This window comes from Corylus avellana, chromosome ca3 (assembly GCF_901000735.1).
Source record: "Corylus avellana chromosome ca3, CavTom2PMs-1.0".
NCBI lineage: Eukaryota > Viridiplantae > Streptophyta > Magnoliopsida > Fagales > Betulaceae > Corylus > Corylus avellana.
In genome coordinates, this window is record NC_081543.1 from 4,703,056 (window position 1) to 4,722,362 (window position 19,307).

The 19,307-nt window shown below is 35.5% G+C and overlaps 2 protein-coding genes across 2 annotated transcripts; one reads left to right on the forward strand and one right to left on the reverse strand.

Annotated features, from left to right (window-relative positions):
• Positions 1-2,063: 2,063 nt before the first annotated feature.
• Positions 2,064-3,988, reverse strand: LOC132176165 (plant UBX domain-containing protein 10-like). The gene is made up of 4 exons (XM_059588297.1): positions 3,380-3,988; positions 2,795-2,968; positions 2,567-2,698; positions 2,064-2,456 (listed from the first exon to the last, which is right to left on the reverse strand). The coding sequence occupies exons 1-4, from the start codon at positions 3,914-3,916 to the stop codon at positions 2,229-2,231; spliced, it is 1,071 nt and encodes a 356-aa protein (XP_059444280.1). The 5' UTR covers positions 3,917-3,988; the 3' UTR covers positions 2,064-2,228.
• Positions 3,989-14,562: 10,574 nt separating this feature from the next.
• On the forward strand, positions 14,563-18,071 carry LOC132174646 (protein neprosin). Its single transcript, XM_059586281.1, has 7 exons — positions 14,563-15,194; positions 15,280-15,366; positions 15,532-15,741; positions 16,111-16,275; positions 16,600-16,653; positions 16,737-16,883; positions 17,439-18,071. Exons 1-7 carry the CDS (start codon positions 14,817-14,819, stop codon positions 17,814-17,816), a joined length of 1,419 nt encoding a protein of 472 aa, XP_059442264.1. The 5' UTR covers positions 14,563-14,816; the 3' UTR covers positions 17,817-18,071.
• Positions 18,072-19,307: the final 1,236 nt, after the last annotated feature.

Genomic DNA, 19,307 nt, shown 5'->3' on the forward strand with positions numbered 1-19,307 from the left:
GCAAATAAACGTCATCTGGAATTAGTGTTTGTAGCAGAGGATCATGCATTTCTAAAAGTGTCGTCAATGAAGGGTATTGTAAGGTCCGCAAGTCCCCGTTTTGTTGGACCATTTGACATCATTGGAAGGATCGGCTAGTGGCTTATAGAGCTATATTAATATTATCTTTACGTTTGGTAGGAATTTACACGTATTTCATTTATCGACCGACAATATTGTTAAAAAAATACAGGCTTATTCTTACCCATATTGTCAATTTCTTTTAATTAATTCATCAATTATAAATTATTACGCCAGTTTGCGAATAACATTTTTTCTCACAAAATTAAGAGAGATCAAGAACTGCCATTGGCCATATATGGGAACGGCTCATGACTTAGGATTGCTGGTGATGAAGTGTCACGTGCGTGTTACCTGTCACTATTTTCTCGATCTGATTTGTGAGTCTTATTAAAATCCACCATTTTCTGGTCTGAACCATAGAATATTTCTATCATCTGTGATGTTTCAGTTTCTCTCCTCAGTTAGAAGCCACGTTGTATGAAACATTAGAAGCTTCACGTCAAACCTTATAATAATTAAGAAACCATAGAAAATGTCCATTAATTGATCGTTACATGATATCATGTTTCTGTTCTTTTTCTCAATTAGGAGGCCTTTTAAATTGCAGGATCCTGATGAGTGATGGGCAGTTGGCATGTTGCATGAATCATATATTAATCAGAAGATTCACGTCAAACCTAACCATGAGAAAGTGCTTTCTTAGAAAATACAAGATATGGTGCTGGGGATTAATATATATCCTTACCTATAAACTGCATAATAAGAAAATGCAAGATATGATGCTGGGGACTAATAATAAATTCACCTCCTTGTTATAGACAGGGGCGGAGGGGAAGGGGCGTCGAGAGGGGGCATTTGTCCCCTCTCAACCCCCATAAATTATCATTACCCCAATATAATATTTTTATATTCTGGTTGCCCACCCTCCGTCGACCAGTTATATATATATAAGGGGCAGCGACATTACTGGCAGGGAAAGTAGAGAGGAATTTTTTTTTTTTTTTTTTTTTAAGTTTCAGATCTTAGACTTTTATAGTTACAGAGATTAGGTTAAGAAAAAACTTACGAAGAGGACAATTGAAACGGTGCGTTTTAAATTACAAAGTAGACTTGAATTTTTAAACACAACGTTTCATTCAAGTGTCATTTCATTGGAAACGGATCCTCTCCGGTCTATTTAGGACTGGAGAATATCCAGTTAAAGGCTAAGATTTAATTTATTTTCAGAAATCCTAAAACCTTAAATAGGACACCTGTCTCACTACTAAATAATAATAAAATATTTTTTTTTTAAAAAAAAAGTAATAATAATAATAATAAATAAGCCACCCTATTTTTGCCCTTGGAGGTGGCCGGCCACCCATGACCCTTTGGAAGTTAAAAATTACCTTGAGTCAAATTATATTAGCTACTGTCAAAAAAAATAAAAATAAAAAGAGTCAGATTATATATAAGAAGAAGAAAAAAAATTGGGAAACTTTAAAGTTAAAAACGTTTAGGCAAATACAAAGAGCATGCTCATGGGCGATACTAGCATTTAAAGTTTGGAGGATAAAAAATAAAAATTTGGGAGGTGAAAATATAATTTTAAGGATTATATGGGCATTTAAAAAAAAAATTGGGAAAACATGGTGGTTTAGGCTCACGCCATCATGTAGTTCTGCCCATGGGCCATGACTCATGAGCATATATATCTACAAAAAAGACATTATCAACTATAGTTAACCATAAATTTTTTAAAGTACATTTGAAAAAACATGGTGTCGTTTTAATTTAGTATGGTTCAAATTAAGATTATATGTTGATTGGTTGTTTACTTATTTTGTTACTTATATTTTTTTTAATTAATTTTTGTTTAATTTTATTTTTTAATCTCGACTCTCCTGAATCAAAACTCTTGCTCTGCACGGGACTTGTAGAGGTGAATTTTATCAAATATCATCATGGCTGTGATCAGCAATTCATCATTTATCCCACCAATCTTTGTTTCACCATGAATATGATTCCCAATATTGCTTGTATCTCAGCAGTAACATCAATCAAGTGACAAAAGCGAAGAAAAACATATTCTCTTAAAAAAAAAAAATACAGGATATTCTGGATGAGTTGCAGCCTGCTGCAGGGCAATTGGAGCATGTGTCCACAATATTGAAAATGATTGATGTTTAGAGAGGCTCCAAGAACAGGCTTCCTCTGGGATGGAGGCCACTGTCTTTGAGAGTCATTCCCATCTGATCAACACCATAAACTTTTCTAGGGAAGCTTGAAACCAATCTGTAGTTTCCAATCCCAGGAATGCCTAGTGAATCTATGTATCTGTATATTGATTGGACCTTGTCTGTGCTTGCAAAGCTCTGCTCTCTTCTTTCACCATTTGGAAATCTTATCAACATCTGAAATATCACAACCATGATTTAACACAATTAAATCACCATTTATCAATGGAGATTTAACACTACTATTTGGTCAGAATAAAATCTTTTGGTAGCACAAATATATATACCTGGGTAGCTTGAGGATCCTTTAGGACCTTTACCCCAAAATTTGCAACTTCTTTGTGTGGGGTTTCTTTAGTAATGGCACTCTCTTTGACTTTAGCATACTGTTTATGATTGTTTTTGAGCTTTTCCTTCTCCTAAGATGGACAAGAATGTTTGTTTATTGTCAATCTGCTGCCTTATAATTGTGAACTGGACGTAAATCATATGGAATATCATACAAGTAAACACACCTTGTCTATCTTTAGAGATGCAAGATAAGCTGCATCTTGTTCTTCTCTGAGGCGACGATCAGCTTTTATCTTTTCTTCCTGCTTTGCCCTTGCTCCACCGAAAGCTAGCCCTTGCTCCTCCACCGTCCTCTGCAGAGTCTCCACCAGCTCAGCTGGGGAAATTGGCCCTTCCATCTAAACTTGGACGAAAACAGGGGAAATGAAAAAAAAAAACATAAAAAAACAGCAAGTTATAAACTAATAAGAAATAGTAAATTTAATAAGTTTATTCTCATATTGAGAAAAGACTCAAATGATAGGAGCGTTTAAAGAAACTTAGCTTTATAAGTGATTATAGAGGAAATGAGCGATCCACATTGTTTTTACTAGAAAAAACTGATTCTAGAAAAGATTCAAATTGACTAATTCTTTTGGACGTGATAACGCAAATGCAACTATTGTTTTTTCTTGGTCATTACACTTAAACGGATGATAAATGATAAATTTAATAATTTAATTAATAAAATGTGTGCAACTGAACCATTAAAGAAAAGAATGAGCACAAGCTTCCAATATTAAAGAAATGAAAGAGGGATCCCAACAAACCTGCTGCAGCACAGCTAGGCTATCACCTGGAGCCGGAGCAATTACTGCACAGAATGGGAAGCTGGTAGGCCTAAAAGTTGCAGCCATTTGCAGGCCCTCTCCTCTACTTGCCAATGCTCCCCAGCAAACAAAATTAGCATCAAGAAACTGCACCACTAGCTCCGAGCACAGAGTGTCCCTGCAGAAAGATGGCGTGAAAGGGTGTTCTGGCGAGTGGAGGTACACAAACATGAACTTGTGATCTTCCTCTGCTAACTTCAGGGTCTCCATGAACTGACAAGCATAGAAAAATGGATGATATGAACCATATTGCTGCTCAAAACAGCCTAGAAATGCCCATTCCTCTGCACCAACAATGTGCTCCTCTGGCTCTTGCAGATGAAAGTTAAAGGGAAGATGTTGGTTTCTTCTTCCTATCCCCATTGCTCTTGAAAACCCACCTATAATGTTCCTGGGAAGGTTAACCATCCTCTGCACAATCCCATTGCGAGAGGCCTCTCCTGCTGATCTCCTGTTTTCCCTCAACATGGCAGCCATTTTTCTCCACAAAGACAGCCAGATTTTGAGGAAGAGAAAGAAGTTTGGTGTTGAAATAGAGCCGCGGTGGTGTGTACTGAGGTGAAGTTGTCACTTTCGGCAACGTAATATATGGCCATAAAATATATTCGGGCATGGCAGGCAATCAACTTCACAACCTAAATTCCTTCTCTTTTATTATTATTGCAACTTTTGGAACTTTTTGTGAGTAAAGAGAGAGACAAGGAAGATTAAAAAAAGGATTGAAGATGCCTCTTTTCTTTTTGGCTTCTACAGAGTTCAAAGTGGATGCTTTGCTTATGAGTGAATCCACCGTTAATTCTGGAAGAGATTCTTGTACTTGTTGTCGATTTATGTATGGCTTGGATAGTCGGATATGCTAGAGAGTGGTACTAAGAATAGCAGCAGATAAATTCTAGAGATTTCCATGGTTCTTGAATACAAAAGGGTTATGAAAAGTGGGTGCCCAGCCCCTTTGATAAGCCTAAAATATTGAAAAAATCACCACCCACTAATGATTATAATTCCTATATATGGCCAACTTTTATTCACAAGTTCACCTAGAGAATTGGGGGGACTACTTGTTTACTCAATCCTGATGGGCCTTCCCCCTATCCCGCATTGATTAGAAAAAACAAATGCTGATGGGCCTATAAAGCCTTCCTACCTCATGGCCTTGCAGCCAAGTCCTTTTGCTACCTAAGAAACCATAGAACCTGCTTACTAAAGGGCCCGTTTGCTAGAAGGCCAACGGGGCTACCGAAATGAGAAAAGATTAGGAAAAGGGCCATCGGCCAGGATCACGGTTAGTCCTAGTCTAAACTCAGGGCGCACTTACATCCAGATGGAACGCACCAAAGCTGACCTCCCCACTTAGAGTAATACTATAAGTTCTTCTTGTGTCCCTCCAAAGATGATGTGACTTTTAAAATCACCAATAGCATTGTAATTGATCATTATTAGATTTTGATCAAATGATGATTTTAAAAGCCATCTTATTTTGTGAGGAACACAAGAAGGACTTATAGAAGTATTTCTCCACTTGCGAAGTCAGATAATAGCCTCGTTGGGCTTTCTTAGCACTCGGGTCTTAGAGGCCCATGCGTATATAATATGATCCTTCATTTTTTTTTTCTTTGTATCTTTCTCACTTATAAAAAATAAATTCCTTATAGGTAGAATTATTTATTTTTATTTTTTTCATGTAGGCCCATCACCTCTTAAATCCCTTTCTCCTGGTATAGACATAATTGGATTTCTTGTGAAACGACAAGAGACTTTGTCAAACATTAGAATAGACATTTGAATTAGAATCATGCTTTTTTGATTTTTTAGACTCCTGTCAATCTATAGCCATTAACATCTTAAATCTCAGCAAAAAGGAGAAGAAATCACTACTCCTCCTAGTACTCTCTTTCTCTACAGACTTAATAGCATGAAGCCGACCTTTATGACCAGCCATTCTCTTCTCTTCTTGGCATTTGTCTCTCTCTATTGCTGACTTTGCGCGTTCTACGGCGACAGACCTGTCTTCTTTAGTACGATGTACTCCCTGTCTCCCAACATAATCTACAGAAACGGTGCATTTTACGACGGTTTAATAGGCTTTTGTCACCGCCGCTGTAATAGCATCTCGTTTTCTAGTGATTTTTGTCCGTTGGTCCTAGGTTTTAACCGCTGCAACACTTCTTGGGAGCAAAAAGAGAAAGAAAGAAAAAAAAAAAAAAAAAGCCTAAGGAAGACTACTATTCATTGACCGACACAAGTATTCTAAGGAAATGGAGGACTATTAGAATAGAAGCCCAACCTCCCAGCCTAGTGATCTGTGGGCCCAAACACATGTAGTCTAAGGGATAGAACTACTAGAATGGAAACCCACACTCCCACTAGCTTAATGGACTGTTGGCCCAAACACAACTTACTTGAAGCACATGTTCATAAGAATTCTAAAAGGAAAGCAACGTATAATAAAAATTTCATTATCAAGTAACGATCCTTATAGAAAGCAACCTATAATAGAAATTAGGGAAAGACAACTCATTTAAAAGGTGACATAATTCATGACAATTGCCTTATGAAAGCACACGACATAAATGATATTTAGCCTATATAAGGTCAGTAGGAGACTAGACTCAGGTATGCTCTCATCCCCCTATTTTTATCTATCTTTTATATTTTCACCTCTATACTTTGTTCTATTGGTTTTTAAGGCATGTCCTGCATCAATCTTTCAACCATCTTTTAGCTATTTCTTTTTACAAATTTAATAGATCCACCATTAGATTTGTGGACTCATATGAGTTCCACAAAAATTTAATAGTAGATTCACTCATTTACTATATAGAGATGATTGAAATAATAATTTTTATCATTTCTAGCTGGTTGACAAGGTTTGTGCTTCAATTTTTTTTTTTTTTTTTTAATAAATGGTCTTCACTTGCCCTTGGGTGTGTAGGGGTCTGCAATGTTAATCTATAATTATCAAAGTTGTAATCTGGGTATCATATTTTTCAATCTCTACTAATTTCACCTTTATTGTTAGCATTTTACATTAAATCAAATTGCAAATAGGTAAAATGTCTCTTATACTCTTATAAAATTTATAAAAAATATAAATATACCCTTAATTAGAAATTAAAAATTAAGAAAATAAAAGTAAAACAACAAAAAGAAAAAAAAAAAGGAAAAAAAAAAAAAACCAATGGTGGTATTTTACTCATTTTGGCATTCTCCGTTAAGATTTAATAATTTTTTTTAATAAAATAGTAAAATTAAAAGAGTCTAAAAATGAAATATCCACATTTCTGAAATTTTGGCTCTTGGAGAAAACATTGCAACTCCTTTGAATGTGAAAATTAAATAAGGTACATAGTGAAAATTATTATTTTCCTTTTTTTTTTCTAAAAAAAATAAATTATAATTTATGTGATAGTTTGGATGGTAAATGTATTTTTCCAAAGTATTTGACTCTTGTATGCTTGGGAACTAAATTGGGTGCCACGACAAAGGATTAATGGGTAAAGATCATGCACGCCGCGTGCAAAAATTTATATATTGACAATATTGTTCTCGACTGGCGTGCCCAAAAATTTCACTTTCTTTCCGGAAATTAGAGAAAAAATTAGTCATAACGTAAGAGCGTAAAAACGAGCGGTTATTAACTGCCTAATAATTTTTACCTGTGTAATTTTTATGTACAGTTGAAGAAAAAAAAAAGATTAATAGCCTAGGATGTACCGCTTAGTGGTTATAAGGACAAGTAAAAGTGGTTAATAACAGTTAACCACCTACCGTTATTTATATATATATATAATGACGTGGTTTTGACGGGTATGATATAGGGTTTTCATTTTGAGTTCAATTAAACTAATATTTTATTTAATAAAAGGATAATAATAATAATATTCTTGAACTTGTTACATCTTGAAGCGTTCTAATTATTTTTAAAAATGCTCAAAACCATCTAAAATAGGTCTTAAAAAGAGGCTAAAGGAAGGCCCAAAACATCAAACAAGCCCAAAAAAATGTCATTATGCGGTTATGAGTTTGAATAAACGCTAATTTAATCAAATACGTACCCAACATGAAATTAGCGGGTTAAGGTAGAGGGACCTAACTCTTTTAATTAAATAGTTCATATTAGGGTTGATCTATATAGCTTTATTCCTATGTCTCGATACAACTTGAATCCAACACTCGATATTTAAGATGGACAATTTTTAGCATGACTTGCAAATCCAACACGAACCCAACACGAAATTAATAGGTTTGAGGAGTCTAAACCATCTAATTAAATAGATTGGGTTATGGTTGATTTAAATAATTTTATTATCTTATACTCATGTCTTGAAATGACTCGAACCTGACACATAAATACAAATTATCACAAGTGGGTATTATATTTTTCTGGGTCCGAACTTAATTTCTTAGAGCTCATGCAAACAGTCTACAATGTCTAAATCAAGTACGAAGGCATAATACAGATCAGTGGCAAACACCACTATGATCCTCATAACATTAGAGCTACTTACTTGACTTTGAATTTCATTTTTCATGTTCGCACCAAACACATAAAGATTAATTATTATTTTGTTCGGGACCAAGTTGCCACTATGTCTCTTATGGAACAATTTCTATCAAGTATGGATCAAATAGCTGACATTTTTACCACGCCACTATTGTCAACAATATTTATTCGACTAAGTACAAATCTCAACGTTCGTGATCTACTGTGAGGGTTGTAGGGGCGTATTAGAACAGAGTTACAAGAGCACAAGATGTTGAACAATAGTAAGTCACCAACAAATAAGGAAGATCTTGTTAAGGTTGAGAACTTGAGAAGGAAGAGAAGTACATGTGGTGTAACAATAGTAGATAGAGATGTAAGTGAGTTAAATGTGTTGTAGTTAAAGTATAGTAGAAGTTATATAGTTAAGGTAAATAGTAGTAGATATTTTTCAATAAATAGACATGCAGATGCAGACCTTCCAGTAAAAACAAGGGAGTCAGTCAATTCCTTCACTGTCCTTTTTGTTCTATTCTGGTCGACCGTTTGTAAGTCCCAAGTTATTCCTCGACCTAGACTTAGACCTAGAGGAAGCTGCTTCAACATTTCTTTGGAGGAGAGTGGCACATGTATGTATGAATTATGATCATGTTGGAAACTTTTCTCAAAAATTACTACAAAAAGACAGCACACATAAAATCAGACCAAAATTCATGGTCCAAATTAAATTTTAAGAAAAATTTCAGAAAATTGTCTTGAACTTTTATTCATTTTGACACTACTCTTAAAGTTTTAAAATTTTCAATTAAGGGTATTAAACTTTCAATTTCTTTCAATTACCTCATTCCGTCAAAATTTTCCGTTAATTTTTGTCAAAATTCTCAAAATATCTTTGTTTTTTCCTTTATTAAAAAAAAATTGCAAATATGTTTTTTTACAAAAAAATAAAAATAAGCACCTGAATCTTTATAATTTTTTATTTTATTTTTATCTAATAAAAAAAATATGGGTATTTTGAAAAATTTGACAAGATTTAATAAAACAGGGTAATCAAAAGAAATTGAAAGTTGGATATTCTTAATTGAGAATCTTATAAGATTTTAGGCTAGTATAATGTCTAAATATATATATTAATGTACTTCAAAAAAAAAAAAAAAACTGACTGCTTATCTCCCGACACGTATTGAAGTGTACATTGTCATGTATGATGAGCAGAATAGATCATTTAAGCCCTCAAAATGCTCAATTTTCTCTTTGGTAACAGCCTTATAGATGCCTTTCGATCCACCTCCACTACCACCATGTCCAAATAAATTAATAAGCAAATTAAACCCCACCCAAGTAGCAACCTTTGAGGCAATGCTGATGCCCATGTGAGATTGTACAAATTCAAGTTGATTCTAGCTTATAGCTCAAGCCTTGATAGTGTTCAATTGGTGCTTTTCAAAAAGGCACATGTTTTCCAGCTGGCTTTTCTTTCTCACAGATAGTGGAAAGAAAGAGCATAATTTTATATACATATATATACACAGAAAGATAACTTCACATGGAATCCACATCCACAGCCGATGATCCATCACCATCTTCAGCATTCAAAATAGGCACTAACGTGTAGTGGGCTACCTCAGTTTGCATTATTTTCTCTCCAGGCAAACACTCCTTTAGGACCAAAGTACTCATGCTTCGTGAGGAAGCATCATCTTGGTACCAGTGCCGCATGCTTGTACCTTAATCTCATTGCAACATTGACCTACAAAATGGGCTCTCTTTATGATTTTGTCAAAAAAGTTTTCAGCTTAGAATTTTGGTGATTTCACTAACATTTCTTTCCGACTTCAAAAGATGCTTAGAATAATATGGTTGAATTCCAATCTGGGAATATAAGATTGTAATCAAATCATTCTGATTACATATAATTTCTTACTTTTTAGGTAAAGTCCATTTTCTATGTACTAGCATAAGGAAATAACAAATGTCCTTATATATTTTGAGCACATAAGGGTTAATAATATCCGCTTTATATTAGGGTGACCAATTTTTGACACAACCCGCAAATTTGATACGAATCCAAACACAAAATTAGTAGGTTGAGGTTAAGGAGTCTAACCTGTTTAATTAAATGGGTCAAATTAGAGTTGATCTATATAGTCTTACTATATTCATGCATTGACGTACATGATTCGAACTTAACACGCGACATTTAAAGCTAACAATTTTTGACACAATTCGCGAACCCGACACAAATTTAATACAAAATTAGCAGGTTAGGGTCGAAAGTCTAACCCGTTTAATTGAATAAATCAAATTAATGATTGACATGATCCAAACCCGTATTACCACCTCTACTCTATTTGGAATCCTAATAACTGGATAATTATCTCTCCCACTACACAGCTAGCAATGGAGAATCTACCGTGGGCATGCTCCTACGATTTTAGCTTACAAATTGCAGACAGAGACATATAAAATGGAATGAAATTATTGGTGCCCATACTTGAGAATCATCAAGAAGAGTTGCTTCAAGAGCTATCCCAATTCAAATCTACCACAATATTAGCCTCCTTTTTTTTTCATTTTTTTTTTAAAAAAAATTTATTTTATGTTCGCACACGGAGAGGAAAATGGGATAAGAATTTGATCTAATTACCCTCACTTTATAAGGCGTGATTCCGAACCGATTGAGCTACTCCTAATAACAATTAGCTGGTTAAAACTTCACATATTATGTATAGATTTAGGGTGAAATAAAAGAGCACACGGCGTTCTGAGATTTAGCATGGTTGGCACCCTCTCAAAAGCATGGAATTGGCAGGCTTTTACCAAGAGAAAACATTGCTTTATGTGCTTAATCACATCGAAATCTCAACATAAATTCTAATTCTTCTAGGGTTGTGGGGCAGGAATCTATTCTCTTCTCTTCTCCCAGACCAAACTTTACAAAAGGGGTATGGTTGCAGGGGAAGAACTCTCCTTGTTACTCCTCTCATAGTCTCATTGCCAGTTGTTGTTTGGAGAGCGTGGCTCACTGTGGACCAATATTCCCCAACAGTTTTCCTTTTATGTGCGGCAGAGGTGGTTGGGTGTGTGAGTGGGTATTTGTGAAAAGAAGAGACAATTAAAGAATGGAGCATCTGGAAGTGGCAAGCACCACTTGCCCAGAACTCCAGAAAGGTCACCAGCCTAATGGCCCATACCTTTGTGCTTCCCTAAGCTAATGCCAACCCACAGCCCAAAAGAATTTTTAGGTTTCTAGATGGGAATATTTGGATTCGGATCTTCATGAAATTGCTGTCAAGATTGTTACCAATTTAGATAGTAAATATAAGAGATTTTATGAGATTCATTATTATCTTAAAAAAATTAATCAATTTAGAACAATTTTACCTAGTAAGAATAGGTTTGGGATTGCGTTTGATAAATAAAGTTTTTAAGGAAAAAACGTTTTTTTGGCAAAAGCTTCATTTTTACGCTTTTGCTAAAAATGCGTTTTTGTCATTTTTAGGCTTTTTAGACTTTTAAAAGCGCATTTAATTTTATTTTTTTACTAAACGGGTACTTTTTTCTTCAAACGGACTTTTTGAGTGTTATATACACTTTTAATCCCCTCAAACGCACACCCAAACATGTCCTAAGTAAGAAATGTGAGACGTAGTACGCATGCATTCCTTTATAAACCACCAACTCTATATGAGTTACTCATTTTTTCAATATGGGGTCGAGGTGTTACAAACTTTCTGTTTTTTACATTTGTAACGGCTCAGAAAAAGCGTTAGCCACATTTATGCTATCACTCTAAAATAACTAGTTAATTTAAAGTTTTCTTAAAATCACTTATAGATTTCAATTTTACCTAATAAGTAAACAATCTAAGATTTAAGAGTCTCTTTATAAGCCACCAACTTTATATATAAAGGCTCATCTTTTAAATATGAACCGGGTTCCGAAAAAACTATCTTGTTCTATTGAATCTTTATGGGAGAACTTAATAACTTTAAAAAGTATATAGTTGCAAATCTTATATGGATTTTCAATGGTACGCGTCTTCATGCCCCACGCCTTTAGTTTCATGGTAATTCAAATCTTTCAAATGAATGGTTTGGTTTTGGTAGCTTTTAACTTTCACCTAGCAGGAAGTACTGATGTGGAATTTCATTAGTGAAGATGTCAGATGGGTCCCCATTTACATCTTACAAATAAATGCCTTGTTCATTCATCATTCATCTCCTGGGACTTTGTGTTAACCTCCCAAACCCTTACTAATTTCATGATTCTCAATTATTTCAAAATTAATGCTCCATAACGTCCCATGGACCCTATGTAAGATTCAACTTCATTTACACACAATATTATTCGTTTTAACTCCCACGAACTAAACTATTCTGGAGGTCACCAATCCTAATACTACTTTTACAGAAACACGCTTAACTGTGGAGTTTTAATGGATTCATTACCATCAAGGTTTTAAAACGTGTTGTTATCATGAAGTGTGTAAGTATACATATAAGTACATATCCATCTTCATACTCAGACGATGTGAGATGCCACAATCACCCCCTCTTAGGACCCAGCATTCTCGTTGGCGACCCTCATAGAATTAACTCATTCTTGGGGTCTCAGCGAGTGCCCGCTAGCAACTTTCATAGGCGGCTTATGCACATTCTCTCATCTCAGGCTGGGTGGGATGCCACAATCACCCCCTTTTAGGACTTAATGTTCTCGTTGGCGACTCTCATGGGATTAACCCATTCTTGGCGTCCAAGTGAGTGCCCACTATCAACCTTCTTGGGCTTGTGCACGTTCTCCAATCTCAGGCTGGGTAATAGTTTTGATACAATTTGTAACATTCCACTCCATTGACATATAATATTGTCCACTTTTCACTCCTCAAGACCAAACTTTCCAAAATGATACTCATCCTGGTACTACTCTCACAGAAGCACGCTTAATTGCGGAGTTTTGATGGGTTCATTGCCATCACGACTTTAAAATGCGTTATTGTCATGAAGGGTGTAAGTATACATATAAGCACATTTCAATCTCCATACCTGGGCGATATGGGACTGGGATGCCACACCCTAAACTAGAACAACATCGGAGTTATTCTCCCCTGGCTTTCTCGGTAGCTTTATTACTTACCTTCTCTCTTTTCTGCAAGTGCAATAAGTTATTCGTGTTCGGCACAAGAAAATTGTTCTAACAACTAATTAGTAAGAAATAATAGCACAAATGTACCAAATTCTTTTTCTAAGTAACTAACGAAATGATGCAAGGCCAATTTAACAATATAATGCGCCGTTGTTAGCCCTACATCGAAAAGATGAATTGTTTGAATGCAACTTTGACTAAATATTTTTTTATAAGAAATAAAATATATAAAATTAACATTTTTTCTTGAATCGTTACAAATGATCAGCAAGCAATCAAATTGCAAATGCCGGTACTATTTTTCTACATTTGTCCTTTCTTTCTTTAATTCTACAGTTTTTTTTTTTTGTTCAAGTTGCATATTCTGGAAAAACCTACAACATGGCACAATTATGATATCCTTTTTACCTAGTCCAGTAGCCTCATCCATTTGGTAGTGTAGATCCTAATTTTATCCTAATTTTACCATCAGATCACCCATAATATTTTACCCGAAGCAGTAGTCAAACTAGGAGTGACATGTAAAGAAAGAAAATAATGCTTAAGGTCCCTACCGCCTTAAATGATCAGCCGGGCCCCTTGATGTTATTGACGTCGGTTTCATCTGTAGATGATGTGAATAAAATTGCAACTGAACAAGAGATAAACATCGTTTGGGTAGGCAGAAAGGTTTAACGCATGGTTCGATAATTTGTAACCACAAATGTTTAGTTCTTTGTATCGAAACTCGCTCCGTTTATGTAGCCTTGATTCGTTCTACCATTTATACATAGAGATCTTCAAATGAGAAAGAAAAATGGAAGATATAGGCTTGTATTTGTTAGAAGCAAATATGCAGTATTTTAGCAGCAAAGAAGGCAGATGGTCTACAGTTCCTGTCTGATATTAGTTTGGTCTAATGTAAAATCATTACAAGAGCCTTTTGATTATCAACAAACTGATACTAATAGTCAAAAGAAATTACACCCATTTGGAAAGCAAGGAATTTTATTCATCATCATGGCATACTTGATGTGATGATTTGAATGGCCCACCAAATGTTCAAATGTGCTGTTTTAACTTTTACTCCACTTCATAGTGGTACAGCACCATTAGCTCATTTTTCCTGACTGCTACTGTACAAAAATAAACATAGAATATAAGGTAAGTAACACCCCCTCCCTATCTAGAACCCAGAATGAAGTTTATTCCCAAATTGGAACCATTGTTTCAAACATGAAAGTAAAATAAAAATAAAAAAAGAAGGAAAAAATGAAAAGAAAGAGGACAAAATGGTGACCAGAATGAAGTTGGATTCCCTCTCTTCAAAATCAGAGAAAAGAACAAAAGAGATTCTGCACTCATTTGCCTAGTTTTCAATCCTAATCTTATTCTTCTTTGTATTAGCGTATCAGTCTTTGTATTCACTAGACTCTATACCCGAAGACACTTTTCTCTCTCTCTCTTTCTCTCTCAAGTTTTGGGAAAATTAAAAAACTCTTTTGACCACAGGCTGTTATGGGTTAGACTTGGAAAAGCACAACCCCACCAGGAGGCAGGGTCTATTTTAATCTGCTCGTGCTTGAATTTTCTTTGGTGTCAGAACAGAAAACCAAGACAATGCACCAGTCTCCCGGACAGAGATAGTGAGTGTGAGAGAGAGAGGGAGAGAGAAAGGGTTTGTTTATTTATAATTTATATGCTGTAAAATGCTGAGGAAGTGAGCACGAAGTTGGGATTTTTCTTGGAGGAGTGGTTTTTGAGTTTTGTATGGACATGAAGAGAGATTCAGTTCCATGGACAAAACAAAGAAAAGAGCCATCTTGTGAGATTCATCACACAACAGGACAACCCCAATGCATACAAGCACAAATTGTTGCACCAAAGAAAACAACAACACAAGAACATTCCTCTAAACTTGCTTCACCTGCTTCCTACAACACTCCTTCCATCATTCCCATGCTTCTTGTTGCTTTCCTTCTTGTAGCTTCCCTGCTTAGCCCTGTCCTGCCAACCCCCATTGTGTCAGATTCCGGCCACTCTCCACCGGCCAACCAATCTTTTCACCCGGGTTCAGAGTTGCACAAGCTGAGGAGGGTCAGAGCTTATCTCAGGAAGATCAACAAGCCAGCAGTGAAGACAATTCAGGCATTTATATACCTTTGACTTTCATGGTATATTTTTGTTGTGTTTGAGGCTTAGCGATCTGAGTTTTCTTGTTTTCTTGCTGCAGAGCCCTGATGGTGATGTTATAGACTGCGTGCTATCTCATCTCCAACCATCTTTTGATCATCCAGAGCTCAAAGGACAAAAACCATTGGTAATTTCACATTTTGTTTTTTTTTTTAGTTTCCATCAAGATCACTGAAACTCAAACAAGCAAAGAGCAGAAATTTGCAAATGGGTATCTCAACATTGCATAAACAGTTTATTTTTCTTGGATTTGTTTTTGATAATTTGAGAGTAAAAGGCTTCAGTGCAACAGGATCCACCCCAGAGGCCAAAAGGCCATGACACTACAGACACAGTTGCAGAGAGCTCTCAGCTATGGACAGAATCTGGTGAATCATGCCCAGAGGGAACTGTTCCAATTAGAAGAACTACAGAAAAGGATGTTTTAAGAGCAAGTTCAATTGGAAGATATGGGAGAAAACCAAGACGAGTGCGGAGAGACTCTTCAGGCAGTGGTCATGAGGTTAGTATTCTAAAGCAAAATTGAATATAAACAGTTACCGTTACTGCTTGAGCATTTTTTTTTCCTTAAGCTGAAAGGTGAATCTGTTATGTCATTTCCGTTCTTTCTCATTCCTATAACCACTGCACCAAAAAGGCTAGTTTCTAGCAAAAAGGCCAATTTCCCTTCCTACATTCACTGCAATCAAACAGGGGATTCTGGTAAATAAGAACAGGGAGAAGGCAATTGTAAAAATTGGCTTTTTGTCACAACAGAGTACTCTGTTTTAAGTTATAGCGGATTCATATGTTAATAGGAATGTAATTCAGAAAATGGGTTTGCTTATCTATATTTTTCAGTATCCAAGTGCTGATAATTTCCTTATTGCAGCATGCAGTTTTGTTTGCAAATGGAGATCAGTACTATGGAGCAAAAGCAAGTGTAAACGTGTGGGCGCCCAGTGTAGTTGATGAATATGAATTCAGCTTGTCACAAATATGGGTCATTTCTGGTTCTTTTGGTCACGATCTAAATACCATTGAAGCTGGTTGGCAGGCAAGTTTATCATTGTCTAATTCCATACATATTCTTTATGAACAATATATTGAACTTTCCCATGTAAGTTGTAGAAACTTCCAAACAAATTTTATGCACCCATGCAAGATACATCTTTTCTTTTGAACTCAGTGAAGTTTTGTACATATGCCACTTAATTAATTCCTTGGTATCAGAAAGATTTTCTATAGTGGTCGTTAACTCATCCAAAACTCAAGATGTTTGCTCTGATACGATGTGAAATTGGACAAGAAAAAATAGATTTAATCATTTAATTTATATTCTAACATCGATTTTTATGATATTGCAACCATAATTCTTCAGGTTAGCCCTGAGCTATATGGAGACAACAACCCAAGATTCTTCACTTATTGGACAGTGAGTACTATGTAGCTCTGTTTCCTGTTATATATTTAGAGACAAATTGCTAGTGCTAATTGGAGATGCAATTTCAATCACAGACGGATGCATACCAAGCAACTGGGTGTTACAACTTACTCTGCTCTGGCTTTGTTCAAACCAACAACAGGGTTGCTATTGGAGCAGCAATCTCTCCAAGGTCCTCCTACAATGGCAGACAATTTGATATTGGCTTAATGGTTTGGAAGGTATGTTTTAGTTGACAAATGATAGAATTAAATTAAATCAAAATAATGAAAGTCCCATTTGTTATATTGAGATCTACTGTTACTTGGTAAACTTCATAGTTGGCATAAATTCTGATTAATAAACTGAGAAGCAAAATATCCTTTCTTAACATAGTTGTTTCTTGCCATTTTTTTCTTCCTCCTATTTTAGAGTTAAAGAAGTCTAAGATTCTCTTCTTTTCCTTTTAAAAAGACTTCCTGATGCATCGGCTTTTCTTCTTTCTTCTTTAATCAAGCACTCATTTACTAAATTAAAAAAATAAATAAAGGGGTTTGTCCCACCATCTTTAATAGCTTGAAGACTTGAAACCTCGTTTTTTTTCTTTTTGAAGACTTACTCTTACATGTATGGTTGTGACTTCTTTTCCCTCCTATGTAATTAGTACTAGATAATAAGACAATTAGACCCATAAGGGAAAACTAATCATGTTTGGTCTTATGCAGTCAAAGACATTATTAAAAAGAAGCAGACCTATGAAACAAAAAAGTTACTAAAACATAATTGTTTGTGTTCAGGATCCAAAGCATGGACATTGGTGGTTGGAATTTGGATCTGGTCTACTGGTTGGATATTGGCCTGCATTCCTGTTTAGTCACTTGAGAAGTCATGCTAGCATGATACAGTTTGGAGGAGAGATTGTAAATTCTCGATCATCAGGTTTCCACACATCCACTCAAATGGGTAGTGGCCATTTTGCAGAAGAAGGATTTGGAAAAGCATCCTATTTCAGAAACTTGCAGGTGGTCGACTGGGATAATAACTTGCTTCCATTAACAAACATTCATCTCTTGGCTGATCATCCAAGTTGTTATGATATAAGACAAGGGAAAAACAACGTTTGGGGAACATACTTTTACTATGGGGGTCCTGGAAGGAATGTAAGATGTCCATGAAGAAAATGTCACAGGAGAGAGTAGCCTTATTTTTTCTCGGATTCTGTGTTTTTTTTTTTTTTGTTTGTCAAATTTGGGGTTTTAGATTGCATCTTAGGCCTTAGTCTGGTTTGAGTGTTATAATAGTTTTTCCCACAAAATTCCATTTTTACTAACGGGTTACCAATTGTTCATCCCACCAGCTTTGGGATTATGTAAATTTATGGAAATACAAATTGTCAATAACAATGAGTACTTGTGCTCCCTGTTCTTTTACCTCTTCTTCTAACTCTTTAAATTACAAAGGGGAAACACCAATATATATTGCAGGCAGGAACTCATGGTCAACAAATGATTACTACTTCATACCCATTAAACCTACCTCTGCTCTTTCCATTTTTAGATAAAAACCCGTATTCAAAGCATTTACATTTGACTTACTAAATTTAATGTTCATTAGTTATTAAAAAAAAAAAAATACATTTATCTATTTTAATAACCCACTTTTTCAAAGTACTTACATCCGGCTCTCCAATCTGCTTTTACTATTTTATTTAAATATTTATTTTCAGCGATTTCTTTATTCTTTTTTAACATCTTGACCAAAATAACTCTAAATCTTAAAGTCTCTTGGAAATTTGGAAAGGTCAATGCAAGTGGCATTATATTCTAACGCACCCTTTATATACGGTGTTGCATGTGCTGATGAAGAAAATTCTAAAAACTTAACTGACAGATTTAGCCATATCCTAACTTGCACTCCAGCTTTCAAAATATTAAAATTTCGAATCCGACAACAATGTACCTGAGTGACCATTATAGAAGTCCTGGAAAAACCTTAAGAGAGTGAAATCCAAGCAACCCCAACAAGAAGCTAGCTTGTGCTTCCAGCATTGACTTGGAGTCTAGAATTCATTGAATACTAAAATGGGAAACATATAATTTAAGCACCACCCCCATCACCCTTTGAGCCAAATGTCCTAATCTTAAGAAGTCAATGACGTAATCAGTTGGACCAACTCAGCTAACCCTTAAATCATCTCCAGCTGAGCATAACAGTAGCCTATTCTAGTAGAATCTTAGTGTATTTTCAAAGTAGACAATGATGAAAGAGCAGTGGTCCTCTTTGGCTCTTTATACTAAAATATTGGATGAACATTAACCTAAAAGTGAGCAAAACCAAACCACTGTTTTACCTTGAGAGCCAAGAAAAATGACCTGATCCTGCAAGTATATTGCAGAAGAGTTTCATATGTTGATGCAGGGAATGTTTGGTTAGGGTCATTGAAGTTGTCAGCTAGCATGAAAGGCACGGATACCGACAGTGACACCTTGTAGGACAGAAGCAGGAAAAGCAAAAGGCACACAAAAAGCTGGTTTCTTTTGTTTGGGTGGGGGAAGGGAGAGGGAGGAGGGGGAGCAACTCCAAACATAAACTGGTCCTTTCGCTTTATTCATGAGTTGTATGACATGACGAAACAAACAAGTTGCTAATAATTTTTTTTTACTTCT

Coding starts and splice junctions, on each gene's coding strand:
- LOC132176165 (XM_059588297.1), bottom strand. CDS start 3,916: ATGGCTGCCATGTTGAGGGAAAACAGGAGATCAGCAGGAGAGGCCTCT. Junction 2,969..3,379: donor GCCTAGCTGTGCTGCAGCAG/GTTTGTTGGGAT, acceptor GTCCAAGTTTAG/ATGGAAGGGCCAATTTCCCC. Junction 2,457..2,566: donor AGGATCCTCAAGCTACCCAG/GTATATATATTT, acceptor GTGATATTTCAG/ATGTTGATAAGATTTCCAAA.
- LOC132174646 (XM_059586281.1), top strand. CDS start 14,817: ATGGACATGAAGAGAGATTCAGTTCCATGGACAAAACAAAGAAAAGAG. Junction 16,276..16,599: donor CCATTGAAGCTGGTTGGCAG/GCAAGTTTATCA, acceptor ATAATTCTTCAG/GTTAGCCCTGAGCTATATGG. Junction 16,654..16,736: donor GATTCTTCACTTATTGGACA/GTGAGTACTATG, acceptor TTTCAATCACAG/ACGGATGCATACCAAGCAAC.